General features: G+C 45.9%; 1 protein-coding gene across 1 annotated transcript; it reads right to left on the reverse strand.

The window, feature by feature from the left end:
* Positions 1–1795: 1795 nt before the first annotated feature.
* Positions 1796–20245, reverse strand: SF3A1 (splicing factor 3a subunit 1). The gene is made up of 17 exons (XM_061602385.1): positions 20058–20245; positions 16203–16315; positions 15769–15973; positions 15097–15354; positions 14170–14244; positions 13038–13188; positions 12283–12476; positions 11627–11744; positions 11324–11509; positions 9424–9545; positions 9039–9281; positions 8305–8515; positions 7132–7161; positions 4797–4951; positions 4291–4392; positions 2879–2950; positions 1796–2372 (listed from the first exon to the last, which is right to left on the reverse strand). Exons 1-17 carry the CDS (start codon positions 20211–20213, stop codon positions 2271–2273), a joined length of 2493 nt encoding a protein of 830 aa, XP_061458369.1. The 5' UTR covers positions 20214–20245; the 3' UTR covers positions 1796–2270.
* Between the last annotated feature and the right edge of the window lie 509 nt (positions 20246–20754).

A 20754-nucleotide genomic window follows, 5' to 3' on the forward strand; every position in this document is an offset into this window, starting at 1 on the left:
CACCCACTCCTAGGTGTCTGTTGGCTCTTTTTGTGAATAATCTTGAATGTTGTGAAAGCAGCGAGCGAGCGTGAGCGCGCTGGAATGAGACAAACTCACCTTTGTATGAAGACTGAAAATAGAAAATCAAATCATTAGTAACTTGAAAGGTCGATGTAGGATCAGGCAAAGCAGATCCAGTCAGAACACTACCACTGCCAGAGTGTTGAGGCATGCCTTTTAGCAAGGGTGAAAGATTTACTTACCACCATCTGACTCAAGAGACTTCCCTTTTTCATGCAGGGGACATTCCCAGCCATATATCGGGGTGTCAGGAGCTGAACATGCGGCCGCCAGCAGGAAAAGCAGATGCTCCACCCGAGCTCTTGCTGCCCTGGAGGAAGCAAAGACAAAAAGGAAAAGCCACACTCCCAGAGGCAGCAATTTCCTCTTGGGTGCTCCAAAGGCAAACAAGCAGCCACTCATTGCTGCTCAGGAGCACGAGAGGAAAAGGCTGGACCTGGGACCGCCCTGAACCCAAATATGGATTTGGAAACCTGTTTCGCAATTCCTTTGCCACATATGTAGCGCAGCCCCCAGCCCTCCAGTTAGAAGGCCCATGATTCAGAGCAGCCTTCCCCAAGGTGGTGCCCTCCCGACGTTTTGGACTAAGATTCCCATCAGCCTCAGCCCAGCAGGGCTGTGCCAATTTTAGAGGTTATTGTGTGAACTTAGGTTAGTGAAGCAAAGGGACTTGATGGCGAAGGGCGAGTAACAAATCGTCATCATGAAGGCAGGAAGAACTCTCCAAACCCTTTGCAATCAAAACCAGAGCCCTCGGCTATCAAAAACACATGTGGAAAAGTGTACCAATGAAGTCCATAAAGCAAGTGAGGCGTGCTCTCCATTGGGAGAAAAGATACAGACCTAACATGAACAGCATCTCAATCTACTGCCCTCTCAAGGCTTCCCTTCCTTCCTTCAGCCCTTGGCTTCAATGTGAAACACACCCAAGGTTGAAAGACTGAGCAATATGCAAAGAAAGACGCATCCGTTTCATAAGGATGTAAGAAGAGCCTGCTGGATCAGGCCAATGGCCCGTCTAGTCCAGCATCCCGTCCTCAGTGGCCAAACAGATGTGCCAAGGGGAAGAAGCCAGCAAGCGGGACCCGAGCGCAACAGCCCTCTCCCCTCCTGCAGTTTCCAGCAATTGGCATTCAGAAGCATGCTGTCTCCAACAGTGGAGGTATTTGGATAATTCCAAATTATTTCCATATTCTGGATGACAGTCAGCGAACGTGCTACACTTTTGTCATGTTTGTATTGTTGGATGGATCTCCAAAACCACAAGGGCCAAATAGAAACTTGGTGTGTCCCCCCTTTTTTTTAAAAAGAAAGCCAAGATTCTGAGAAGTCTAGCACAAGCCTCTTGAAGCTCATGCGTTGTTCAGCCTGGTCAAACATTTAAGAAAGGAAGTCAGGAGCCCAAAAAACAAAGGAACCTCATTTCCCCTCTACTACCATAATTCACATTATCTGCTTTTGAAACAAATAAGAGCACAAAGGCAGCGCAATGGACATCAGCCGTTCCCAACTGGAGGAGGAACAGTCAAAGGTTTCACAGGACGACTAGTACAAGCCCTTTCCCCGAATCCTGGCCAAAGAGGAATGTGCCTCCACTTTTCTGAACAACAGCTCACAGAGCGGGCTTACTGGGTCACTGGGAGACCCGGGTACCTCTGTCTCTGTTGCTCAGCCATTTCCAGGAAATCCATGACATTGGACAAGACACTCGCTCACAAATTTCACATGGAAAGAAACCACAAATGATTTTTTTATTACACTAGTTAAGAGTTACTACAAACAAGGAAGTTAACTGAAATGTTTTGCCCAATAGTTACATTTCTTTAATATGCCAGGAAACCCTTCCAAAGGGTTGAATTAGGTCAAAGCTATGCAAGATCTTAGCCGAAAAGGGAAAATGGTGCTGCAGGAAATTAAACGGAGGACCACTGAAAAGAAATGCTAGCATAGAGGTGACGCTGGTGGCATTGTGAACATATGTAGCACAAGTTGCTGAAATACACAACATCAGTTAAAAAAAAAAAAATTCACAGCAACTCCACAGGCACGACCAAGTTTCTCCAACCCTTGTGATGCCCAGATTACAAGCAGGAGGTCCAAAGTACAGCCCGAGTGGGAACGCCATGCAGATGCTTCTTGGGGGGCAGCGGATTCCAGCAGCTGGTCTTGCATCATCCTGCATGGCTGCTGCCTTGCCAAAGGACTCCCTACTTCTTCCTGCCTCCCCTTTCTTTGAGGGCTAAGTGGATGACGGACCCGCTGGTCATGTTGTAGTAAGCCAGGGAGTTGGAATCTTTGATGAAGATGCCCTGAAAAGACATGAGAGGGTCTCACTGGTGCTCTGTGCTTAGTAAGGAAAAGGACGGACACGGACACAATAAGTGGGGCTGCAGCGGAAGACAATCGCAGGAACACAGGCAGCTGCCTTATACTGAGTCAAAGCACTGATCCATTTAGCACACTATTGGTCTACACTGACTGGCAGCACGAGTTCAGAATGGGGAGTCTTTCCCAGCCCCATGTGGAGATGCCAAGGATTGAACCTGGGGCCTTCGGCATGCAAAACAGATGCTCTGCCACTGAGCTACGGCCATATCTAAGCCTAGAAGGTGAATCATGGAATTTGCGATGAAGCTCGAAAAAGCCAAGGGAACACACATGGTACACGGCAGGGACCTTAGCTGTCCAGGGTAAAGTAATGAGAGAAAGTTGCACAGACACACACAGACAGAGGGAGAGAGGTAAGTAACCACTCCTCAAGTGCCCCGTAACTTTTAAATGGAAAGGCGGCATTTTAAAGGTCCAACTCACTCACCTCATACTGGAGCTTCTGCTTCCCAGCAGGCATTCCGGTGGCCTCGTGGATCTTAACCTTTATAACAGAAACCTAAGAAGTGGAGGAAACACACACACTTCAGAAAAGCAGGGCGCTGTACAAGGGGCCTGTGCGCCACATACTCAGGAAACGCAGCATCGTATACTGCAGAAAAGAGACCTGAGGTTTCTACTGAAAGGCCGGTTAAGGAAAGCACATCATTCCATGCAAGTGACCTTTGAGGGGTTTTATGGCATTGTCAGACTACTATAAAGAGGAACCAAACCAGTAAGAAACAGTTAATGTTACTCCAAATGGAAAGAATATTCCACCAGGCAATGCAAACTGCTTTACGCTGTTTTTATCTACCATGGCAGGGAAAACCAAGCAAAAAGTCTGAAGTGTGCAGTTGGCTAGCACCGTGGCATCGGGCAGGAATGCCAACTGGTGGCCCAACCACATACATCTGGATGGATATTTTGCACCAAGGTACAGTAAAAGCCTTGCCCACCGTTTTGCTAACATTGGAAACAACCAAGCTTTAATGGCACCTCTTTCACTGAACAGCAAATATGTATCATGTCATAATAAATTTCTTAGTTGTCTGTCTCAAAGAATGACCCAAGGAGGCTTACAAAAATATGAGGTGCGATGAACCCAGTTAGTACTAAACACATAAGAACAAAATGAAAACAAATCAAAAAAACTGAGTATTAGTAAAAACATCCCATTACATGACATCAAATGCCTGAGAGCTGAAGGAAGTTTTAATCTGGTGTCAAAAGACAGCCATATCAACCTCAGGCAGGCCTCACTGGGGAGAGCGTTCTATAGACAGAGAGCCACAACTAAAAAGGTCCTCTCCCGCATCACAACTCTCTGACCCTCTCTAGGAGAGAAAGAGCCTCCAGTGTAGATCTTAATTAATGCATGGGTACGTTCATATTGGGAGAGGCATCCCATTAGGCACATGGTCCCGGACTGGGTAAGTCTTTGCAAGTTAAAACTAGCACACTTAATTGGGCCCAGAAACATAGGCAGCCAGTGCAGTTCGGCCAGAACAGGCATTATAAAATCCAATGGCTCCATTTATTAATCTGGCCACTATATTCTGCACTAATAGCTGCTTCTGGACAGCCCCATGTAGAGTGCACTGCAGTAATCCAACATTTTTGTATGCAGTGTCGTGCTGATACGCATGCACTTCCCAACCAGGAAGCCCTTATTGATGCATGGCACTAGCTTTATTCATGGTACCTGACTACTAGTAAAGATGGGGGTCAGTTTATGGAGCAACTCTTCCAGTCCTCAGATGCCTGCCTGAGCACTAAAGCAGTCCTTGAGAACAGAGAAATTGGTCATCTCTTGCTTATTGGCCACCTGCTGCACAGGGTAAGGCCAGGGCCACATACCTGGTCAGGGAGAGGGAGGGTGAACACCAGCACTTGGCCATTCAACTTCCATTCTGTCTTGTCCTGCATATTAGGAACTTGGACTTTGACTGTGACTGGGCCCTAAGGGAACAAGCAGTTATACTGTCAAGGGGGAGAAAAAGGAGGGGGCACACAGGAGAAAGAGACTAAATGCCATGCAAGCCCATTTGCTGCTTCTCAGAAAGCTAGAGTCCACTGCCCTTCTACCCTTCAAACTCCCTTCCAGTAAATTCACTTGTTTGCAACCAGTGGCGGCTGGTCCGTAAGAGCCAATGGGGCGCAGCTCCACCAACCTCAGATAGCCAGCCCCCTGCCTGCTGTCTTACTTCCAGCCAATCAGGGGGTGGCTCAGCCTGCCATTGGCTCTGGATACTACCAGTCCCAAAGGGCCCCAGGCAACACTGTTTGCGACTGAGCCCAAGTCCAACCCCCTGGAAGATTCCTGTGACCGAAGAGCAAACACCGTTATTGATTGAAGTGTGCACCTTGTTTCTGCGCAGGAACTCGTCTTCCGCCATGAGGTTCTCTTCAGACTTCAGTTTCTTAGAGGCTGGCTCATCGTCCATGGGAGGTGGAGGGTGGACAGGAGGCATCAGGGCTGGAGCGCTGACTGGAGCCACAGGAGGAGCTGGAACAAAGGCTGAAGCAAGGGGGGAAAGTATTAATTTGGCGAGGAAATCACTCATGACTTTTTTTGATTCGGAGCAGAGACTTGCACATACCCTAACAGAAGTGGTGTCAAATGTAGAAAAAGCCCGATATAGCCCCATCTCAATTTCTGCTTCAGAGGACAGGACAGGAAGCATCTGAGACGGCATTTCCTCAAAGGCCATTCAAGGTCAAACCATCACAGTGCCGACTTATAAGCTTGTGCAGAACAGCTAAGAGCACTGGCCGGGAGCTGCTTTTCCCCAAGATTTTATCAAAACGAAATGAACACCTCCTTGGAAGAAGGGTAGGATATAAGTGTATGGGGGGTAGAGTGCGGAAAAGGGGAGATTTACCTCCCATAGCTTTATGTCAAAGATATGAGTGTGGTGGCATCTGCCGTGTGAAAACAGTCTCTTTCTCTCTCTCCCCCCACAGCCCATCAATTCCCCTTAGAAATAAGATATATGCCAAACATTTTCTTTTTCGTGTATGCTAATTTTTTTGCTCACCAAGCACTTTCAGAATGACGACATTGGTCATATATATTACTGGTCACTGTGAAGGTGTGGAGTTGTTTTAATGCATGCCTTTTATTATTTTGTACACCGCTTTGGGAATTTTAAATATTAAAGTGGTTTACAAGTATTTTAAATAAAGCAAGCAGCTACAGTGCTACCTCGGGCAATTTTTGAAAGGCAGGGCATAAATGTAATACGACCTTTGCAGTCTCCACTTTTGTCTGCCCCTGCCATCAATGAGAAGTATGGACCCTAAGTGAATTTCCTGGCTACAGGCCACAACAAGGTGGAATAACAGCGTGCTCAAAAAAGTTACATTTGACATCCTTGCCTTTAAGGAAAGAAGACACACAAGAAAGGAAAAGAAACGAGCAGGAACTCCAAGGCCAAAAAAAGAAAAAGAAAAGCTGTGTTAAAATGAGATTAGTTGAGCTAAAAGCCTAAGGAAGTTGTAAGTCTCTCCTATCCAACTGCCGCAAAAGTCAGAACATCACACCTGCTAAAAGTCTAAACTTCAGGGCTTCTAGCTAAAGAATTTGAGCAGGTAGAGAGGTCTGCTCCGTAGCAGTAGCAACAAGGTTAAATACGGGGGGGGGGGGATGAAGGCATCTAAAACACAGGCGAAGCGTCTGCTATCCCAGAATAGGCAGAAGTGCTTTCATACACTTTGCTCTAGCTGTGCAGTAACTGCTAGGAAGGGTTAATGCTAGTCACATGCTTTGTAACCCAAATACCCATATTCTCAGGACACCCCAGTTTCTATGAGGGCCAATTAAGGGCCATTTCAACAGCTAACCTGGGTTGCAACTGCATATGCCTCAGTGGGAGCTGCTGTCAATGCCAGCTCACTGGCAAGAGTGCCTGGATTATACACATGTTGTTTCATTTGCAAATGACATTTTTAAGTGTATGCCTAAAAATGCAGTGTGCAAATCTGACTTTGTTTCCTGGGTTTCAAATGTTTGCGTTTCAAGATGGTGCATACTATTCCTCCCCACCCCCACACCATCTTTTTAAAATTAGACATTCCAACTCCGTTGTGAATTCTGTTAGCTTGGAATTACTGGGATTTAAATGTCTGTTTGTTTTAAAAAGAGCATTACTTGAATTTTAGAGAACAGCAGTGTGATATGATAGCCAGGGATCTGAACTGACTTGGTACCATCTTATTTATCTATTTTCAACTACTTCTCTGGAACTTGGATGGCAGAGTCACTGATACGTAACAGCAAGCGTGTCTCACACACAAAGCACTCAGACCTTGTAGGCCAGATGAGGTGAGGTTTACGGCTTCATTGCAACACCTGTGGTGGTGCACAGCAACTGAAACACAAACAGGGGGATCTGGCTCTTTGCAAAGAGCACTGAATGGCTCTTTCTGCCTTTGTTTCTCTTGCAACAGGGTAGCGACTGGAGCTCCAGCACCCAATCTAGCATGCAGCCACAAAAATATTTGAAGAGCGGCAACAATCAGGCCAAGTAGTCTACAAAAGGTCAGAACTATTGACACACAGACTCACACCACAGCCAGGAATCCCTGGCACCACTCTGGACAGACAAGAGAATTGAATGCATGCAAATCACATCTTGGCTTGAAGGTTAGTGATTAGCAGAGTTACCTCCAAGGTTACAATGACACTTAAGAAGTTACCTGGACTGCTGACTGGTCCCTGTCTGTATCCTATATTGTAACAATTAAATACAATTAGTCAATGACTTAGCTCAGCTTTAACCTATGATCATCAAAGAGAACCTGTTTAGGTTTCATGTTTTAAAACTGAGATCTATGTGGGATAGCACAAAAGTCCCAGTCTGTTAATATGACCCGTACGATACCCGAGTACATGATGCAGTGCTGAAGAACCACACTTTTAACTTTAACTGGGCTCAAGCACTGAGGATGGCAGTGTGTGCTTTTCCATACCCATCTAGAAGAATGTGTCTGATTTATACAGAAAACGTACAAGTCAGCCTCTGTGTAAACACACCAGCATCACAGTAAATACATGCAAGGCTGATGCTCAGTGTTTGCATGTCAATAAAGCATCCTAGAGGATTGATCATGGAAGCTCTAGTCGAGTCTATGCTTATCCCCGTAGCTGATGGGAAGGATGATTCTGGGCCATGGAAGGAATGGAAACCAACGTGCCTCAGTTCTCTGTGGGAAAGGAGCTGTGGCGGGGAGGTGGTCATGAAAGGTAATCAGTGGGTTATGAAACAACTTTTAAACCTCTGTGCAAGATAGGGAATCGGGAAGCAAGCCAGGGGACCAACTGGAGGAGGATGAAATTTTGAGTTCATCTTTTGCTGGGGAAAGGACAACCACATTCGGACAAGTGGGAGGAATTCTGTCTATGCCCAACATCATTTTCCTCTTCTTTGAGTTTGAACTTTGAAATGGTTACCAACTCCAGATCTTTAAAAAAAAGCACCCAGAAGGCAATGGGGTAGAACTATCACCGCAGCATCTTATGAAACCCAACGGTGATACTCATTTGACACAACAAAGTTCATTCAGCAAATACAGGTAACCTAACATTTATATGTTAAGACAGAATACAGAGGATTGATCTTCAGGGGCTTAAATCCCATTGCAGAACTGGCTTTTCAGTATAGTGAATCCTGACGAAGCCTGTAAAAAATTTTGATCGGAGACTTGCATGATAAGTGCGACATTTCTTAGTAACTGGGAGCACTTAAACGCAATAGCTGTAGGACCACTGAGGCACAAACAGCAGAGAATTCAAAGAAACCTGGAGGCAATTCTGATGGGCTTCTGTGCTTCCCATTACTTAGGCCGAAGAGAGATTTGCTCAGCACTGACCTGTTGGCACAATCATGGGAGGAGGGCGTGGAGCCATCATGGGTGGACCCGAGGGCGGCATTGGAACAACATTGATCCGAGGGGCGTGAATGATCGGTGGCATGGGAGCTGCGATGACAGAGCCCGGAGGCAAACGGACCACAGAAGTCATAGGTGGACGCGGCATGACAGGAACCGCACTGACAACAGTTGTACGGATAGGAGGTGGCATCTACAAGACATTGGAACATAGGAAGTTGCCTTACACAGAATCAGACCACTAGTCCATCGGGCTTAATACTGTCTACACTGACTGGCAGTGGCTCTGCAGGGTTTCAGACAGGAGCCTTTCTCAGTCCCACCTGAAGACACTTCTGCACACGAAGCAGATGCACTGCCGCTAAGCCTGATGATTTATTTATTTATTTGATTTATTATTTTATTCATATCCCGCCCTTCCTCCCAGCAGGAGCTCAAGGCGGCAAACAAAAGCGCTAAAAGCACTAAAAACACTTTAAAACACCATAAAAACAGACCTTAAAATACATTAAAACAAAACAACGTTAAAAACATTCTATAAAAAAGCTTTAAAAACATCTTAAATAAAAAGGGTTTAAAAACATATTGTTTAGGGAAAAAAGGTTTAAAAAACACATTAAAAAGCACTTTGAATGATTTAGCTTGAAAGAGGCAGCTTGAAACATCTGGGGCAGGTGGAGCCAGATGTTGCTCCCTATGGAAGGAGAGGGGCTTACCACAGGAGGGCGAGGCACAGATGCAATTGGTGGAGCGTTCGTTGGGATGTTTGGGGCTGAGGACGGAGGGGGCGGCTGGGGGATCTCATTGGGTTTGCTCGGGCCAATCTTCTCCTTGCTGTCGTCCTCTGGCACCAGCCCCTTGGCCTTATGGATAGCCTCGATCTGCTCCTGCAGGGTGATGTTGGCCTGAGCTGCCTGCTGAGTCCGGGCCATGCTGCCAGAGTGGCCGTCCCAGGTCACCTAACAAAAGAGGAAGCAGCAAAGTCTTAGTGCCTCTGGCCTTACACCAACACAAAGCGCACCCCCAACCCCAGGGAGAAGGCTTTCCTTCCGTCACACCTCCAGCGACACCGAGCATTTTCCCGCCTGGCTCTGGCCATACCTTTTCTTCCGGCTTCTGGATCTCCTCTTCCCCAATTTTCTTGCCGATGGCTGTCTCTTCCACACCAAAAATATCGGTACGGCGCTCGGCCAGCTGTTTCAAGCTGCTCTCAATATCCAAGCCTGACAGGTACAGACAAAATGGGAGTGTTTTCTGTGTTTTCTGTCCTTCAAGATGAAACACTGTCCAAAGGTTCTAAGCCTTCTGTTGTCGCCACCCCCACAGAAAGGCCAAACCAAAGTGGATACACTGAAAACTTTAGTCACCAAGACAAGTGTTGTGGCTTCTCTGTTCACTATTTTGACATACACAGGGACATACAAAGCTGTCTTATGCTGGGTCAGTCCTTCCAGCTCAGTATTGCCTACACTGGCTGGCAGCAGCTCTCTAGGGTTTCGGACAGGAGTCTCTCCTGACCGACCTGGAGAGGCCAGGGATTGAACTTGGGGCCTTCTGCATACAAAGCAGATTTTATTTATTTATTTATTGTACTTATATTCCGCCCCATAGCTGAAGCTCTCTGGGCGGTTTACAGCAAACAGATGCTCTGCCACTGAGCTATGGCCCTTCCCCATCACACTTCTTCCATCAAAGAGCTCAAAGCAGCCAACCTGAGGTTCCCAGGTGGTCGCCCATCCGGGGCAGCTGGCAGCACAAGACCAAATGATCTTCCAAAGCAGAACTGTGGGTTGTAGCCTAAGTCAGTCCTACTCTGTGCAGACCCACTGAAATTAACGGGCCTGTGTTAGTCATATCCATTTATTTCAATAGGTCTAGGTATACACAGAGTAGGAATGATGCAGGATACAACCCAGGGTCACATGCCTTTGGCCTGTTTTCTGGGCTTAAGTCACAAAGTACTCCAATTTTCTTTACAATTGTCACTGCCATGCTTCCTATACAGCATATCTTTGCTGAATCTGCCTGCCTCTTAAAATCTGCTGATCGGGGACTGTCGCATGGGACGTTGCCGTTCGAGGCACGCTTGGGGGCAACATGGAAGGGGGTCTTCACTGTGGTGGCATCCTGTAAGTGGAAGTTCCTTCCCTGAGAGGTTAGACTATCTTCCTCTTCGCCTGTTCTTCTCTTGTAGGCTTTTGATTATTTTACTGTTGTTTAGACTACAATCTTCCTAGTTTTGTCTTTCTTGGCCACTTATGTTGTTACTACTTTTATTACTGGATGTCTGTCTCTCTTGTATGCCTTTATTAGCTGCTTTGCGCATCTCAGTTTTGAAAGGAAAATGTGCTACACGTTTTACTATTGAGTCAAACTGTTACAGGTGCCACATAACACTCATTCTGCACTTGTAAGAAATCATTATTTAATTTTCTGTGGCAGCACTTATTATTTGGAACTCCTTATTGACATCTGGCAGGCACCTTTGCTGTGTTATTTCTGGAGCTTCCTTAAAACATTTTTTTTTAGGCAAGCCTATCCGGATATAGATGTTAATCTCTTTTTAACCGAATTGTTTTTCAAATGTTTTTAATCACTTGTTTTTTGCTGTCTTTGTTGATAATGTTAAATGTTTTTCGTAAACCACTTAGAGCTTTTATTTTTGCAGTCAGGTGATGTCTAAATTCTGTAAAATAAAAATAAATTAGATAAAAATTGCACATGCCTGCCCCCAAAACTCCTTTTGAAATTAGGTGACAACCCATCACTTGATAACTCTAGTTTATAAAAGGAGAGCTATTCCAATGCAAATCATTTATCCATCTATTAATTTTACTTATAACGAATGTTTCTAATCACTTCAGAATAGCACTTAATATCTTTAAAAGAGTATTTGACTGGTCTCCTTCCTTAACTCAGGCATATGCAAACATTTGGTTGGATAGTTAACTCAAGAACAGAGAATGCCAACAACTCCCACTCGGACCCCGGCTGGACTGACCTGGGGCGTAGACCTCATCGTCAGTCTGCTTCTCCCGGAGAGAGCGATCTCTCTGCTCCAACCAGCGGGGATCCAGGAGCCCAATGCGCATGTGCTCTTGCATTTTGCTGGCGGGAATTTTCTCCCCAGTGATGGGGGAGACAAGATATTCATCTGAGGCTGGGGTTGGTGGCAAAGGCTTGGAAGCTGGAGAGGGAGACAGAACGTCATGGGGTTAGAAATGCTTTCGTCTGGCCGCTGGATCTTGAATTTGGACACGACCAACCAAAAGACCCATCTGCTCTTGACCCCAAGCTTGCTTACCTTTAGGATCGTAATCTTTCCTGACAATGACTTGGTCTGGAGTCGGAGGAAGAGGGGGCGGCATCGGAGTTTCTGGAGGGGGCGGGACCTTCTGACTCTCATCTTCTTCATCAGAGCCCTACAAAACAAAAAACCTTTTTTTTTTAAGTGAAGGATCATGAAGGAGGATTCCCAGCTCATTTCATCTGAAAGGCACAACTCAGCTTCCTTAATAACAAGACAAACCTGACTTAAGCAGGTCTTTTCCTTAAGCTGGCGCCTTTGCGGATTGCTTATTCAAGCCCTTTGCTTGTGTACAACTACACTTTGAACAATGTACAGACTTACAGGAATACCGATGCACAGTGTGGAGGCGCATTGTTAGGTAGGGGTCTTTACAGGGCTTGGACTAGACGGTTTTCAGAACCCTCTCTTGTCCTTTAGGAGTTTACGACTAAGTGGCAACATATTCCAAAATGTTTCTGAACCTTTTCCCCATCGACACCAGGCATTAAAACTTGACCCTCAATATAAAGTTCAATAGAGCATGAAGTCCCAGGACACCACAGCTTAAGAAACAGACTCTTATGAAAATTACTTTGCTGAGCAGCAGGACTGAGAGACCCAGAAAGGCTGTCTCCACCCTTTGCCCTCCTGAAACGGCCTTCCCTTCTCACCTCGTCCATGTCCTGCACTTGGGTGTCCTGGTCTAACTGAGAGGGCGCCTCCTCTGCCTTTTCTTGTTTCTCGTCTTCGTCATCCGACTCCACTTCCATCTCCACTTCTTCGCTCTCGCCAAACTTCTCGTAGCGCTCCTGGATCAGAATCCGAGCGCCCAGCTCCTCAGGAGTGGTGGGAGGGGGGAAGTTCCCTACAAAAGAGGAGAGTGAAGGAAATCAGGCCCACCACCAGACCTTACCACAGATCTACCTTTGGTGACGCATGAGCTGCTCTGTTGGAAGGAGCGTTACACGTCTTCCCTAGACATGCTGCTGGTTAAGAGTCCAACTCAGCAAGCAACAACTGGAAGGATGGAGGGCAGGATGGGGGCTGGCAGTTCTACTTACTGTGAGTATGGGGGGGGATTAAAGAAGCAGAGTTCAAACCCACATCTTGCTTGTAAGCTTCCTTTTTATTTGCATCTGTTTCTCCAATCAACTATGATTGTGGTAGAATTTATATTGCGGCCTCCTGGTTCAGCTGTGCCTGAAGGCCTTGGGCAACAGGCTGCAACAGCAAGCTTACTGCAAGACTTCATCAGGAAGTAGCCATGAAGTGCTTCCTTGGTGGATAGGAAACTATTCTGTGTCTCCAGGAATCCGTGGAGGCTTTTCCCTCCCCAAAATATACATAACTGCACTTTTAATACTGTATTCACTGAGGCTTTGAGAGAGATCAAGCTCTGCGTTGATACTGAGTAAAGCCAACCAACCTTGCTCAGAGGGCTGGAAGTCCACTGTTTCCACCACCACAAAATCATGCCAATCAATCTGGGCATAAGCCACACGCTCTCGCTCCTTTTCCTCCTCTTCCTTCTTCCGCTCTCGCTCCTGAAACTTGGCCCACTCCACTCTGTAACATGCCTGCACCAGGCATCAAGTTAAAAGAAAACACCACAAACCATATTATCGTATGCAAGGCATAACCACCAATTCTCACACTTCATCTCACAAATCTGAACTTTGTGTTGGCATATGGAAGGTTTTCAGGTATCCTGCAAGGCCAAGTCTGGAAGATCATCACATCAAAAGCTCATCTGCTAGAATTCATACATCCTATATCAAGGCTCTTACTTTCTATAGCAGGTTTACACACTTTTGTAGCTTTAAATATATTAACCTAGATCAAAGTTCACAGAAACCCATTTGATCAAGTCAGACCAATGATCCCAAAGGAATGTCTCTCCCCAGTTTCCATTAGGATGCCCTGATGAATTTTAACCCCATGATTAACTCTGGGAACCGTCACACTGACTAACGTAACTTCAGACACCAGGATGAGTAATGTAAACACTTTGCTCAATGAGGGCCACTCAGAGAAACAGATCTGATGAGCACATTAAAAAAGAAAGAAAACTGGCAAGAGAGGAATGGGGGTTCTTCGGAGAACCATGTGCACCATCTTCCCTTGGAGGAAAGATGAAATATAAATGCAATGCAACAAAATTTCTGAAAAGGTATTTAGGAGTAATGCAAAGAGATATGCCCATATATATATATAAAAAAGAAGAATTAGAAGACCATCGCAGCTCTATTACAAATTCTACCACTGAACTCAATGGGGCTTACTTCTAACATTTATACTCTATACTAGATTCTATAACTTGCACTGTTATTTATTTATTTATTATTTGATTTATATCCCATCTTTCCTCCCAGCAAGAGCCCAGGGCGGCAAACAGTGTTTTTAGTTCTTACTTTTAGTATTTACATTTTTGTGTTAGATTGGTAAGCCACTGCTAGAGTTCCTGTATGGGACAAAAACTCAAAGTAGTATAAAATGGTGAGCTCAGAGAAGTATTTTCAGATGAGTTAAGCCCAGCAAAAATCAGTAGTTTAAGTTACCTGATCCAAGACTTCTTTGGGGTTTTCTGCCTCTTTCTTGAGTTTTATGATCAAGCCCTTGGGTGGGATCAAGATCTGAAAAACACATTTTAATTGGTTTTAATTGATACTGAAGCATCAGTCCAATTAAGAGTTTTCCTCGTTTCCATGGAAACCAATTGCATAACTAGGCTGTGCGCACTTCAGTTTTTTTAAAAAGAATCCTGTACTCAAGTAATCAAATTTCTATGCTAAGAAAAGCTTGCAACTTCTATAAATTATGCACAACGAACAAATTTCCCTTAGGTCAGTAATTTTTTGATGTTATTCTGGATTTGCAAGTCAAAGTAAGGAACAGGGCACTGGAAGTCTTATTCAACCACCCCGAGTTTGAGATTTCAGCAGGCAATGCCCCCACACACTTTCAAGCACATATTTACAGTCATCAGGACAAGACGGGTTGTTATTATTTCAAAGGAAAGCCAAGATTTTCAAAAAACCAAATACTGTTCTATGCTTTTTCTGAATATACCTACAGCTCTGCCTGAAACTAGGGGCAATACCTATGTACAGGATGACGAGAAGATTGTAACTGCTTACTATAAATGTCAACAGATATACATGCCACTTTGGCAGGCCAGCTCCTATTAGACAAGGGCTGAGTGAAAATAGAACAGTTCTGCTACCATTTCAACTCTGTCCCCTTTATGCTATGGAACAGGTTTTGTTTTTAACCCTGCCGCAGTCATGCAAAGAATGTGCAATCAGAATAAGAGTGCCTTAAAGTCTGGGATTTGCCTACTTTCCCTCCACCATACATTTATTTTCAACCTACAGACAGGAAGTCTTCAGGGTTTGTCACTTTGAAACCCACATGTTGCCCTCCTAAAACAAGAATTGGCCCCTCAGAGCTTAAACAGGACACTTCTGGCTTCTGAGATTTGTTACCTTGGTATACTGCTCAACCAGTTTGGTGAAGTAGTTGAAGAGGCTGTGCTGTGGGCGCAGGAAGTCAAATTGGTAATTCCTCTGTTCTTTCTGCATCAGCTGGGTGAGGAACTGCCTGCCGTTCCGAGCAACAAATTGGGCCGTCAGCTTTACCACGTCCAAGTCAAAGGCAGAGATCGAGGGAGGGTCTGCAATAAACTCAAACTCTGGAGGGGGCTCCTTTGGCACAACCGTTTCCTGAATCACCTGGGCTTGAACCTGTGGAAGGAACATAAAGATGAATCGCCGCTCAGCCTCACTCAAGTTCACAGTCTGCTGCTCTGTGAAGCCAGAGTATCATTTAACTATGTATATTAAAAAAGTAAATCTTGTAAGAGTGACTTCACCATGTCCACAATTCATAAACCATTATTCTTAAGGCAGCCTTTGCCAACTTGGTGGTTTGAATGGCAATCCCCACTGGCCCCAACCTGCAGGGTCGTGCTGGCTGGGACTGATGGGAGTTGAAGTCCAAGCCACCTGGAGGACTGACGAAGGCTGTTCTTTCAAACATCTTCCCAGAGGCAAGAATGGTGGGGAAAAGGACAAGAGATGCACGCTGGCATCCGGCCTTTATTCCCGCAGCACCACCAACTATAAGAAACAGACAAAGGAAAGAGAGGAACTGTTTACCTTTTGGGGAAGCTGCTGCTGTGCACTCTGCTGTGCCTGCATGACCTTAGGAATGGCTGCCGAGGGCTCCTGAGCCTTCCCCTCCTTGAACTCATTGACTTTGTGGCGATAGTAGGCATGGTACGGATCGTTAGGGTTCAAGAAGTTGAACTTGGGGTTATTGATTTCATTCTGACGGATACGAGCTTCAAACTCAGGACCATTTCTGGAAAGTTTATATAGCAAGAGTCAGCACTAAGGTGAATCACATAATTCCTCAGAGGCCGTTAAGTTAAGCAGAGTGTCCCATCACCACACAAAATAAAGTTTTGTGTCTCTACACCCTCGTTGCCTTTGCCCCTTAACACATCTCATCAGCTATGCATACTGAGGCTCCTCTTGGTTTATCTCTGTAAATAGATGATATTCCAGGAGCCCAATCTAGGGTAACTCACCTGGCCACAAAGCTGGCTGTCTTGTCCACAATATTCCTAACCTCCGGTGGAGGGTAAATGATTCCCACAACGGGCTTTGCTGGTGTCGGTTCTTCCTTTGGTTCATCTTCTGGCTGCAATGAGAGTTTATACGGCATGGCGTGTAAAAAGCATATCAAGGACCTTTTAAAAATCAGCTTGCAGAGGGGTAAAAGCAAGTATTCCCTCAAAGCAGAATCTCCGTTGCAGGAGCATTTTGTTCTGTTGCAATACACTGACTCACAGAATGAGTTAAAAATCAAAGTCCCTTGTTCAAATCTCTCCTGTGAAGGTCTTAAAAAAGTAGCCAGTCCCGCACTCCCACACCTGTAGCAATAATATTGATCTACTGTACAATGTTTTTCTAAGGATAACAAAATAATCTATGTGAAGTTCTTTGAACCCCCTTAAGTGCTGTATGTGATTCTTAGTATTACTCATAGGCATTGGGATTGACATCCTTGTATGTGGTTTGATGGAGCCACAGTATCCTACAGCTACAGATAAAAGGCGATTAACCTTTTCCCTTCCTCAGCCCAAAATGTCAGCTGAAGCCTGGGATTGGTTTTGGCTTTGTATGTGCCAAGCACAACTGCAGAGCTGTAACAAGCTTCCACCTCCCATTTCCAGTTCAGAACTAGCAGGGAGACAGGTTAAGCTGATGTACCCCTGCCTATGGCTCCCAGTTATAATAATAATAATAAATTTAATTTCTTCGTCGCCTATCTGGCCAATGGCCACTCTAGGCGACTTACAAAATTATTAAAATACAATTAATAAAATACAGTAATACAATAAAAACAATAGATCTACAACAACAATATTAAAACTGGGTAGGAGGCATTACAATTATATCGATTAACCCTCCCCGGATACCCCGAAGGCCTGCTGAAAAAGCCAGGTCTTTAAGGCTTTCCGAAATACATTTAGGGAAGAGGCGTGCTGGAGATCTTGTGGGAGGGAGTTCCAAAGAGTGGGGGCCGCCACTGAGAATGCCCTCTCTCTTGTACCCGCCAATCTGGCTGTTTTTGTTGGCGGGATTGAGAGAAGGCCCTGTGTGGCCGATCTTGTCGGGCGGCATAATTGGTGGCGTTGAAGGCCGTGAGATAAACTGGGCCGAAACCGTATAGGGATTTAAAGGTCAATACCAACACCTTGAATTGGGCTTGGAAAACAACTGGAAGCCAGTGTAGGTCGAACAACACTGGTGTGATGTGATCTCGGCGGCGACTATTCGTAAGTAGTCGAGCCGCCGCATTTTGTATCAGTTGTAATTTCCGGACCGTTTTCAAGGGTAACCCCACGTAGAGCGCATTACAGTAGTCCAAACGAGAGGTGATCAGGGCGTGTACCACCAGTGGGAGCTGATGAACAGGAAGGTAGGGTTGCAGCCTTCGTATGAGGTGTAGTTGGTACCAGGCTGCCCGGCTCACTGCCGAAATCTGAGCCTCCATGGACAGCCTGGAATCAAGCACAACCCCAAGGCTGCGGACCTGGTCCTTTAGTTCAGAGCAGGATCCCCGCCCCATCCCAAGCTTAAAGTTGAAGGAACAGGAGATTTCCCCTGACCTCATGTTGCATTTCAGAGGCACAGCACAAGGGTGAAACTTCCACCACTGAACATGGGAAACTGCCTTACAGAATCAGACCAACTGGTTCACCTTGCTCAGTAATGTCTACACCATTGGTCCCCAAACATTTTCCCTCAAGGACCACTTAAAAACTGCTGAGGGTCTTGGCGGATCACTTAATGATTTTTCTGCCTGTTGTAGCAATTATAATGCACTGTGCTGGGTGCTGTATGATTTTTATTTGTATTTTTATTTGTATTTTTACAGGCATGGTGCGGACTACCTGAATGAAGCTCACAGACCACTGATGACCCACAGACCGGTTTGGGAATCCATACTCTACAGTGACTGGTACCGGCTCTCCAAGGTTTCTGACAGGGAGCCTCTACAAGTCATACCTGGAGATGCTGAGGACTGAACTTGCAAAGCAATACTCCGTCACTGAGCTACCAACTCTTTCCACTCTGTATAGTTTCCTTCTATGTGGGAATTTTGCAGCACACAATATGAAGCGACCGTTCATTTGGGTTAAACTCTGCAACTGGAGGCCCCATACAGCAGGTCCAAACGCTTCGAAACACACTCTCCTGGGAGATATCAGGTAGACCCCTCGGTTGGTGTCCCAGCAGGGTTAGGGAGACCCAGGTTCACACCCCCACTCAGCCATGAAGCTCATTGGGTAACCTTGAGCCAGTCATACTCTCTCAGTCTACTCTACCTCACAGGGTTTTTGTGTACCTAAAACAGGGAGGGTGAGGAGGACTGTGTGTGTTGTCTTGAACTCTGTATAAGAAAGGCAGGATATAAATATAATTAATAAAGTTTGGCAAGCCATGTGGAAGGAAAAACTTGAAAAGTTCATGAAAAGACTGGGCGGAGAAGCTATACCGAGAGCCAAGGCTGTGATGCCAGGGATATGTAACCTGTGGCCTTCCAGATGTTGTTGGACTCCAACTTCCATCAGCCCCAGCCAGCATGGACAATGATCAAGGATGGTGGGAACTGCAGTCCAGCTGCATCTGGGGAGCTATGGGTTCCCCGTTCCTGGGTAAGAGCATCTCCTTTGCATACAGAAGGCCCCAGGTTCAATCTCTGCCATCTCTAGATAAGGCAGGGGTGGGGAACGTAAGAATATCAAAAGAGCCCTGCTGGATTAGGAAAGTGGCCCATCTAGTCCAGCACTCTGTTCTCACAGTGGCCAACCAGATGAACCAATGGGAACCCCGCAAGCAGGACCTGAGTGGAAGATGCTCTCACATCCTGTGGCTTCTGGCAACTCATTTTTGGAAGAATACTGCATCTGACTCTGGTGGCAAAGCATAACCATCAGGGCTAGTAGCCATTGACAGCCTTATCCTCCATGAATTTGTCTAATCCTCTTTTAAAGCCATCCAAGTTGGTGGCCAACACAGCCCCTTGTGGGAGCGAATTCCATCGTTTATGCTCTGCGTGAAGAAGCCCTTTCGTAGTCTGTCCTGAATCTTCCAACATACAGCTTCATTGGATGTCCACAAGTCCTAGTCTTCTGAGAAAGGGAGAAAAAAAATTCTCTGCCCACTTTCTCCTTTCCATGCGTAGTTTTATAAACTTCTACCATGTCACCCCTGACTCGCCTTTTCTCTTAACTAAAAAACCCCGAATGGTGCAACCTTTCCTTGCAGGGGAGCCACTCAATCCCCTTGATCATTCTGGTTGCTCTTTTCTGAACCTTTTCAAACTCCACAATAACCTTTTAGAGGTGATCCCACAGAGAACTTGCAGCCCTAGAGATGCTCTGTTATCTTTTAGGCAACTACTGAAAACCGTCTTCCAACAACACTTTTTCTGTGTTGGAATTGCTTTTTAAGATTTTTTTTACAAAAGACGTTTTTAAAGCTGTTTTGTTTTAAGCTGGTTTAAGAGCGGTTTTAGTGTTTTTGTTCGCTGCCCTGAGCCTCTTATGGGAGGACAGCCTGGATATAAATTTAATAAACAAAAATGTTTCTGGACTACAACTCCCATCATCCCCAACCATAGACCATGCTGGCTGCTGGGAGTTGGAGTCCAACAACATCCGGTTCCCAATTCCCCGCTTTAGGGGCTTCGCTAGCATTCCAAAGCCGCATCACAGATCTGCAGACTACACCTCCCAGCATACACCGCTCGCCGCGCAAAGCATCTTGGGAGGAGAACCCCCCCTTCAGGCGGCCTTAGACTCGAAACGGGAAAGGGGGGGAGGAGAGACGCGGAGAGGAGATTTCCCTCGAAGGAATAGACCCAAAAGTACCTGCTTCGCTTCAGGCGGCGCCGGCTGGGCAGGCGCCATCGCCTGCACGGGCCCTGCCGGCATGGCGGCTCCTCGCTCCGGCGTTAGATACGCAGACTTTGACAAAACACCCAGCTCGGCGACAAAATGGCAGCCCCTCTGCGGAGGCGCGCGCATACGGAGCAGAGGCGCCAAGGGAAGAAGGGGCGGGGGCTATTTGACGCATGCGCACTCCGCCATCTGAGGGACGTTTCAGGCGCCAGGGAGTGAGACGATGAGAGCAGCTCCTCTGAATCGTGACATAGAGTTAAGGCAAATGCTGTCACAGTCTTCATCGGCACTTCCGGTCTCTAACCTATGATTTATGTCTTTGCACGCCAAACCAACCTATGTATGTTTACTCAGAAATAAGGCCCGTTGTGATCATTGGGGACTGCGTGTTCACAAAGAAGCGTGGACAGGGTTGCATTCTCCAACTCCCAATACAAAGTATATAAGGGATGTCAACTCTGCCCACTCTATAGAGAATCCTGGCCGTTGTTGTTATGAAGGTAGCCACTTTGCTGATTCTGCCTACTTTTGAGTTTTAAAGCAAGGTTACGAAGATTTGAAAGGAACCGGTTATTTATCTTCATTTTCTATTTTTATCTTTTCTCATCCATTTCTTTTTAGAAACTATCTAGCTCATTAAATCCCATCTGTTCAACGGCACAAAAAA

This window comes from Rhineura floridana, chromosome 19 (assembly GCF_030035675.1).
Source record: "Rhineura floridana isolate rRhiFlo1 chromosome 19, rRhiFlo1.hap2, whole genome shotgun sequence".
Taxonomy (NCBI): domain Eukaryota; kingdom Metazoa; phylum Chordata; class Lepidosauria; order Squamata; family Rhineuridae; genus Rhineura; species Rhineura floridana.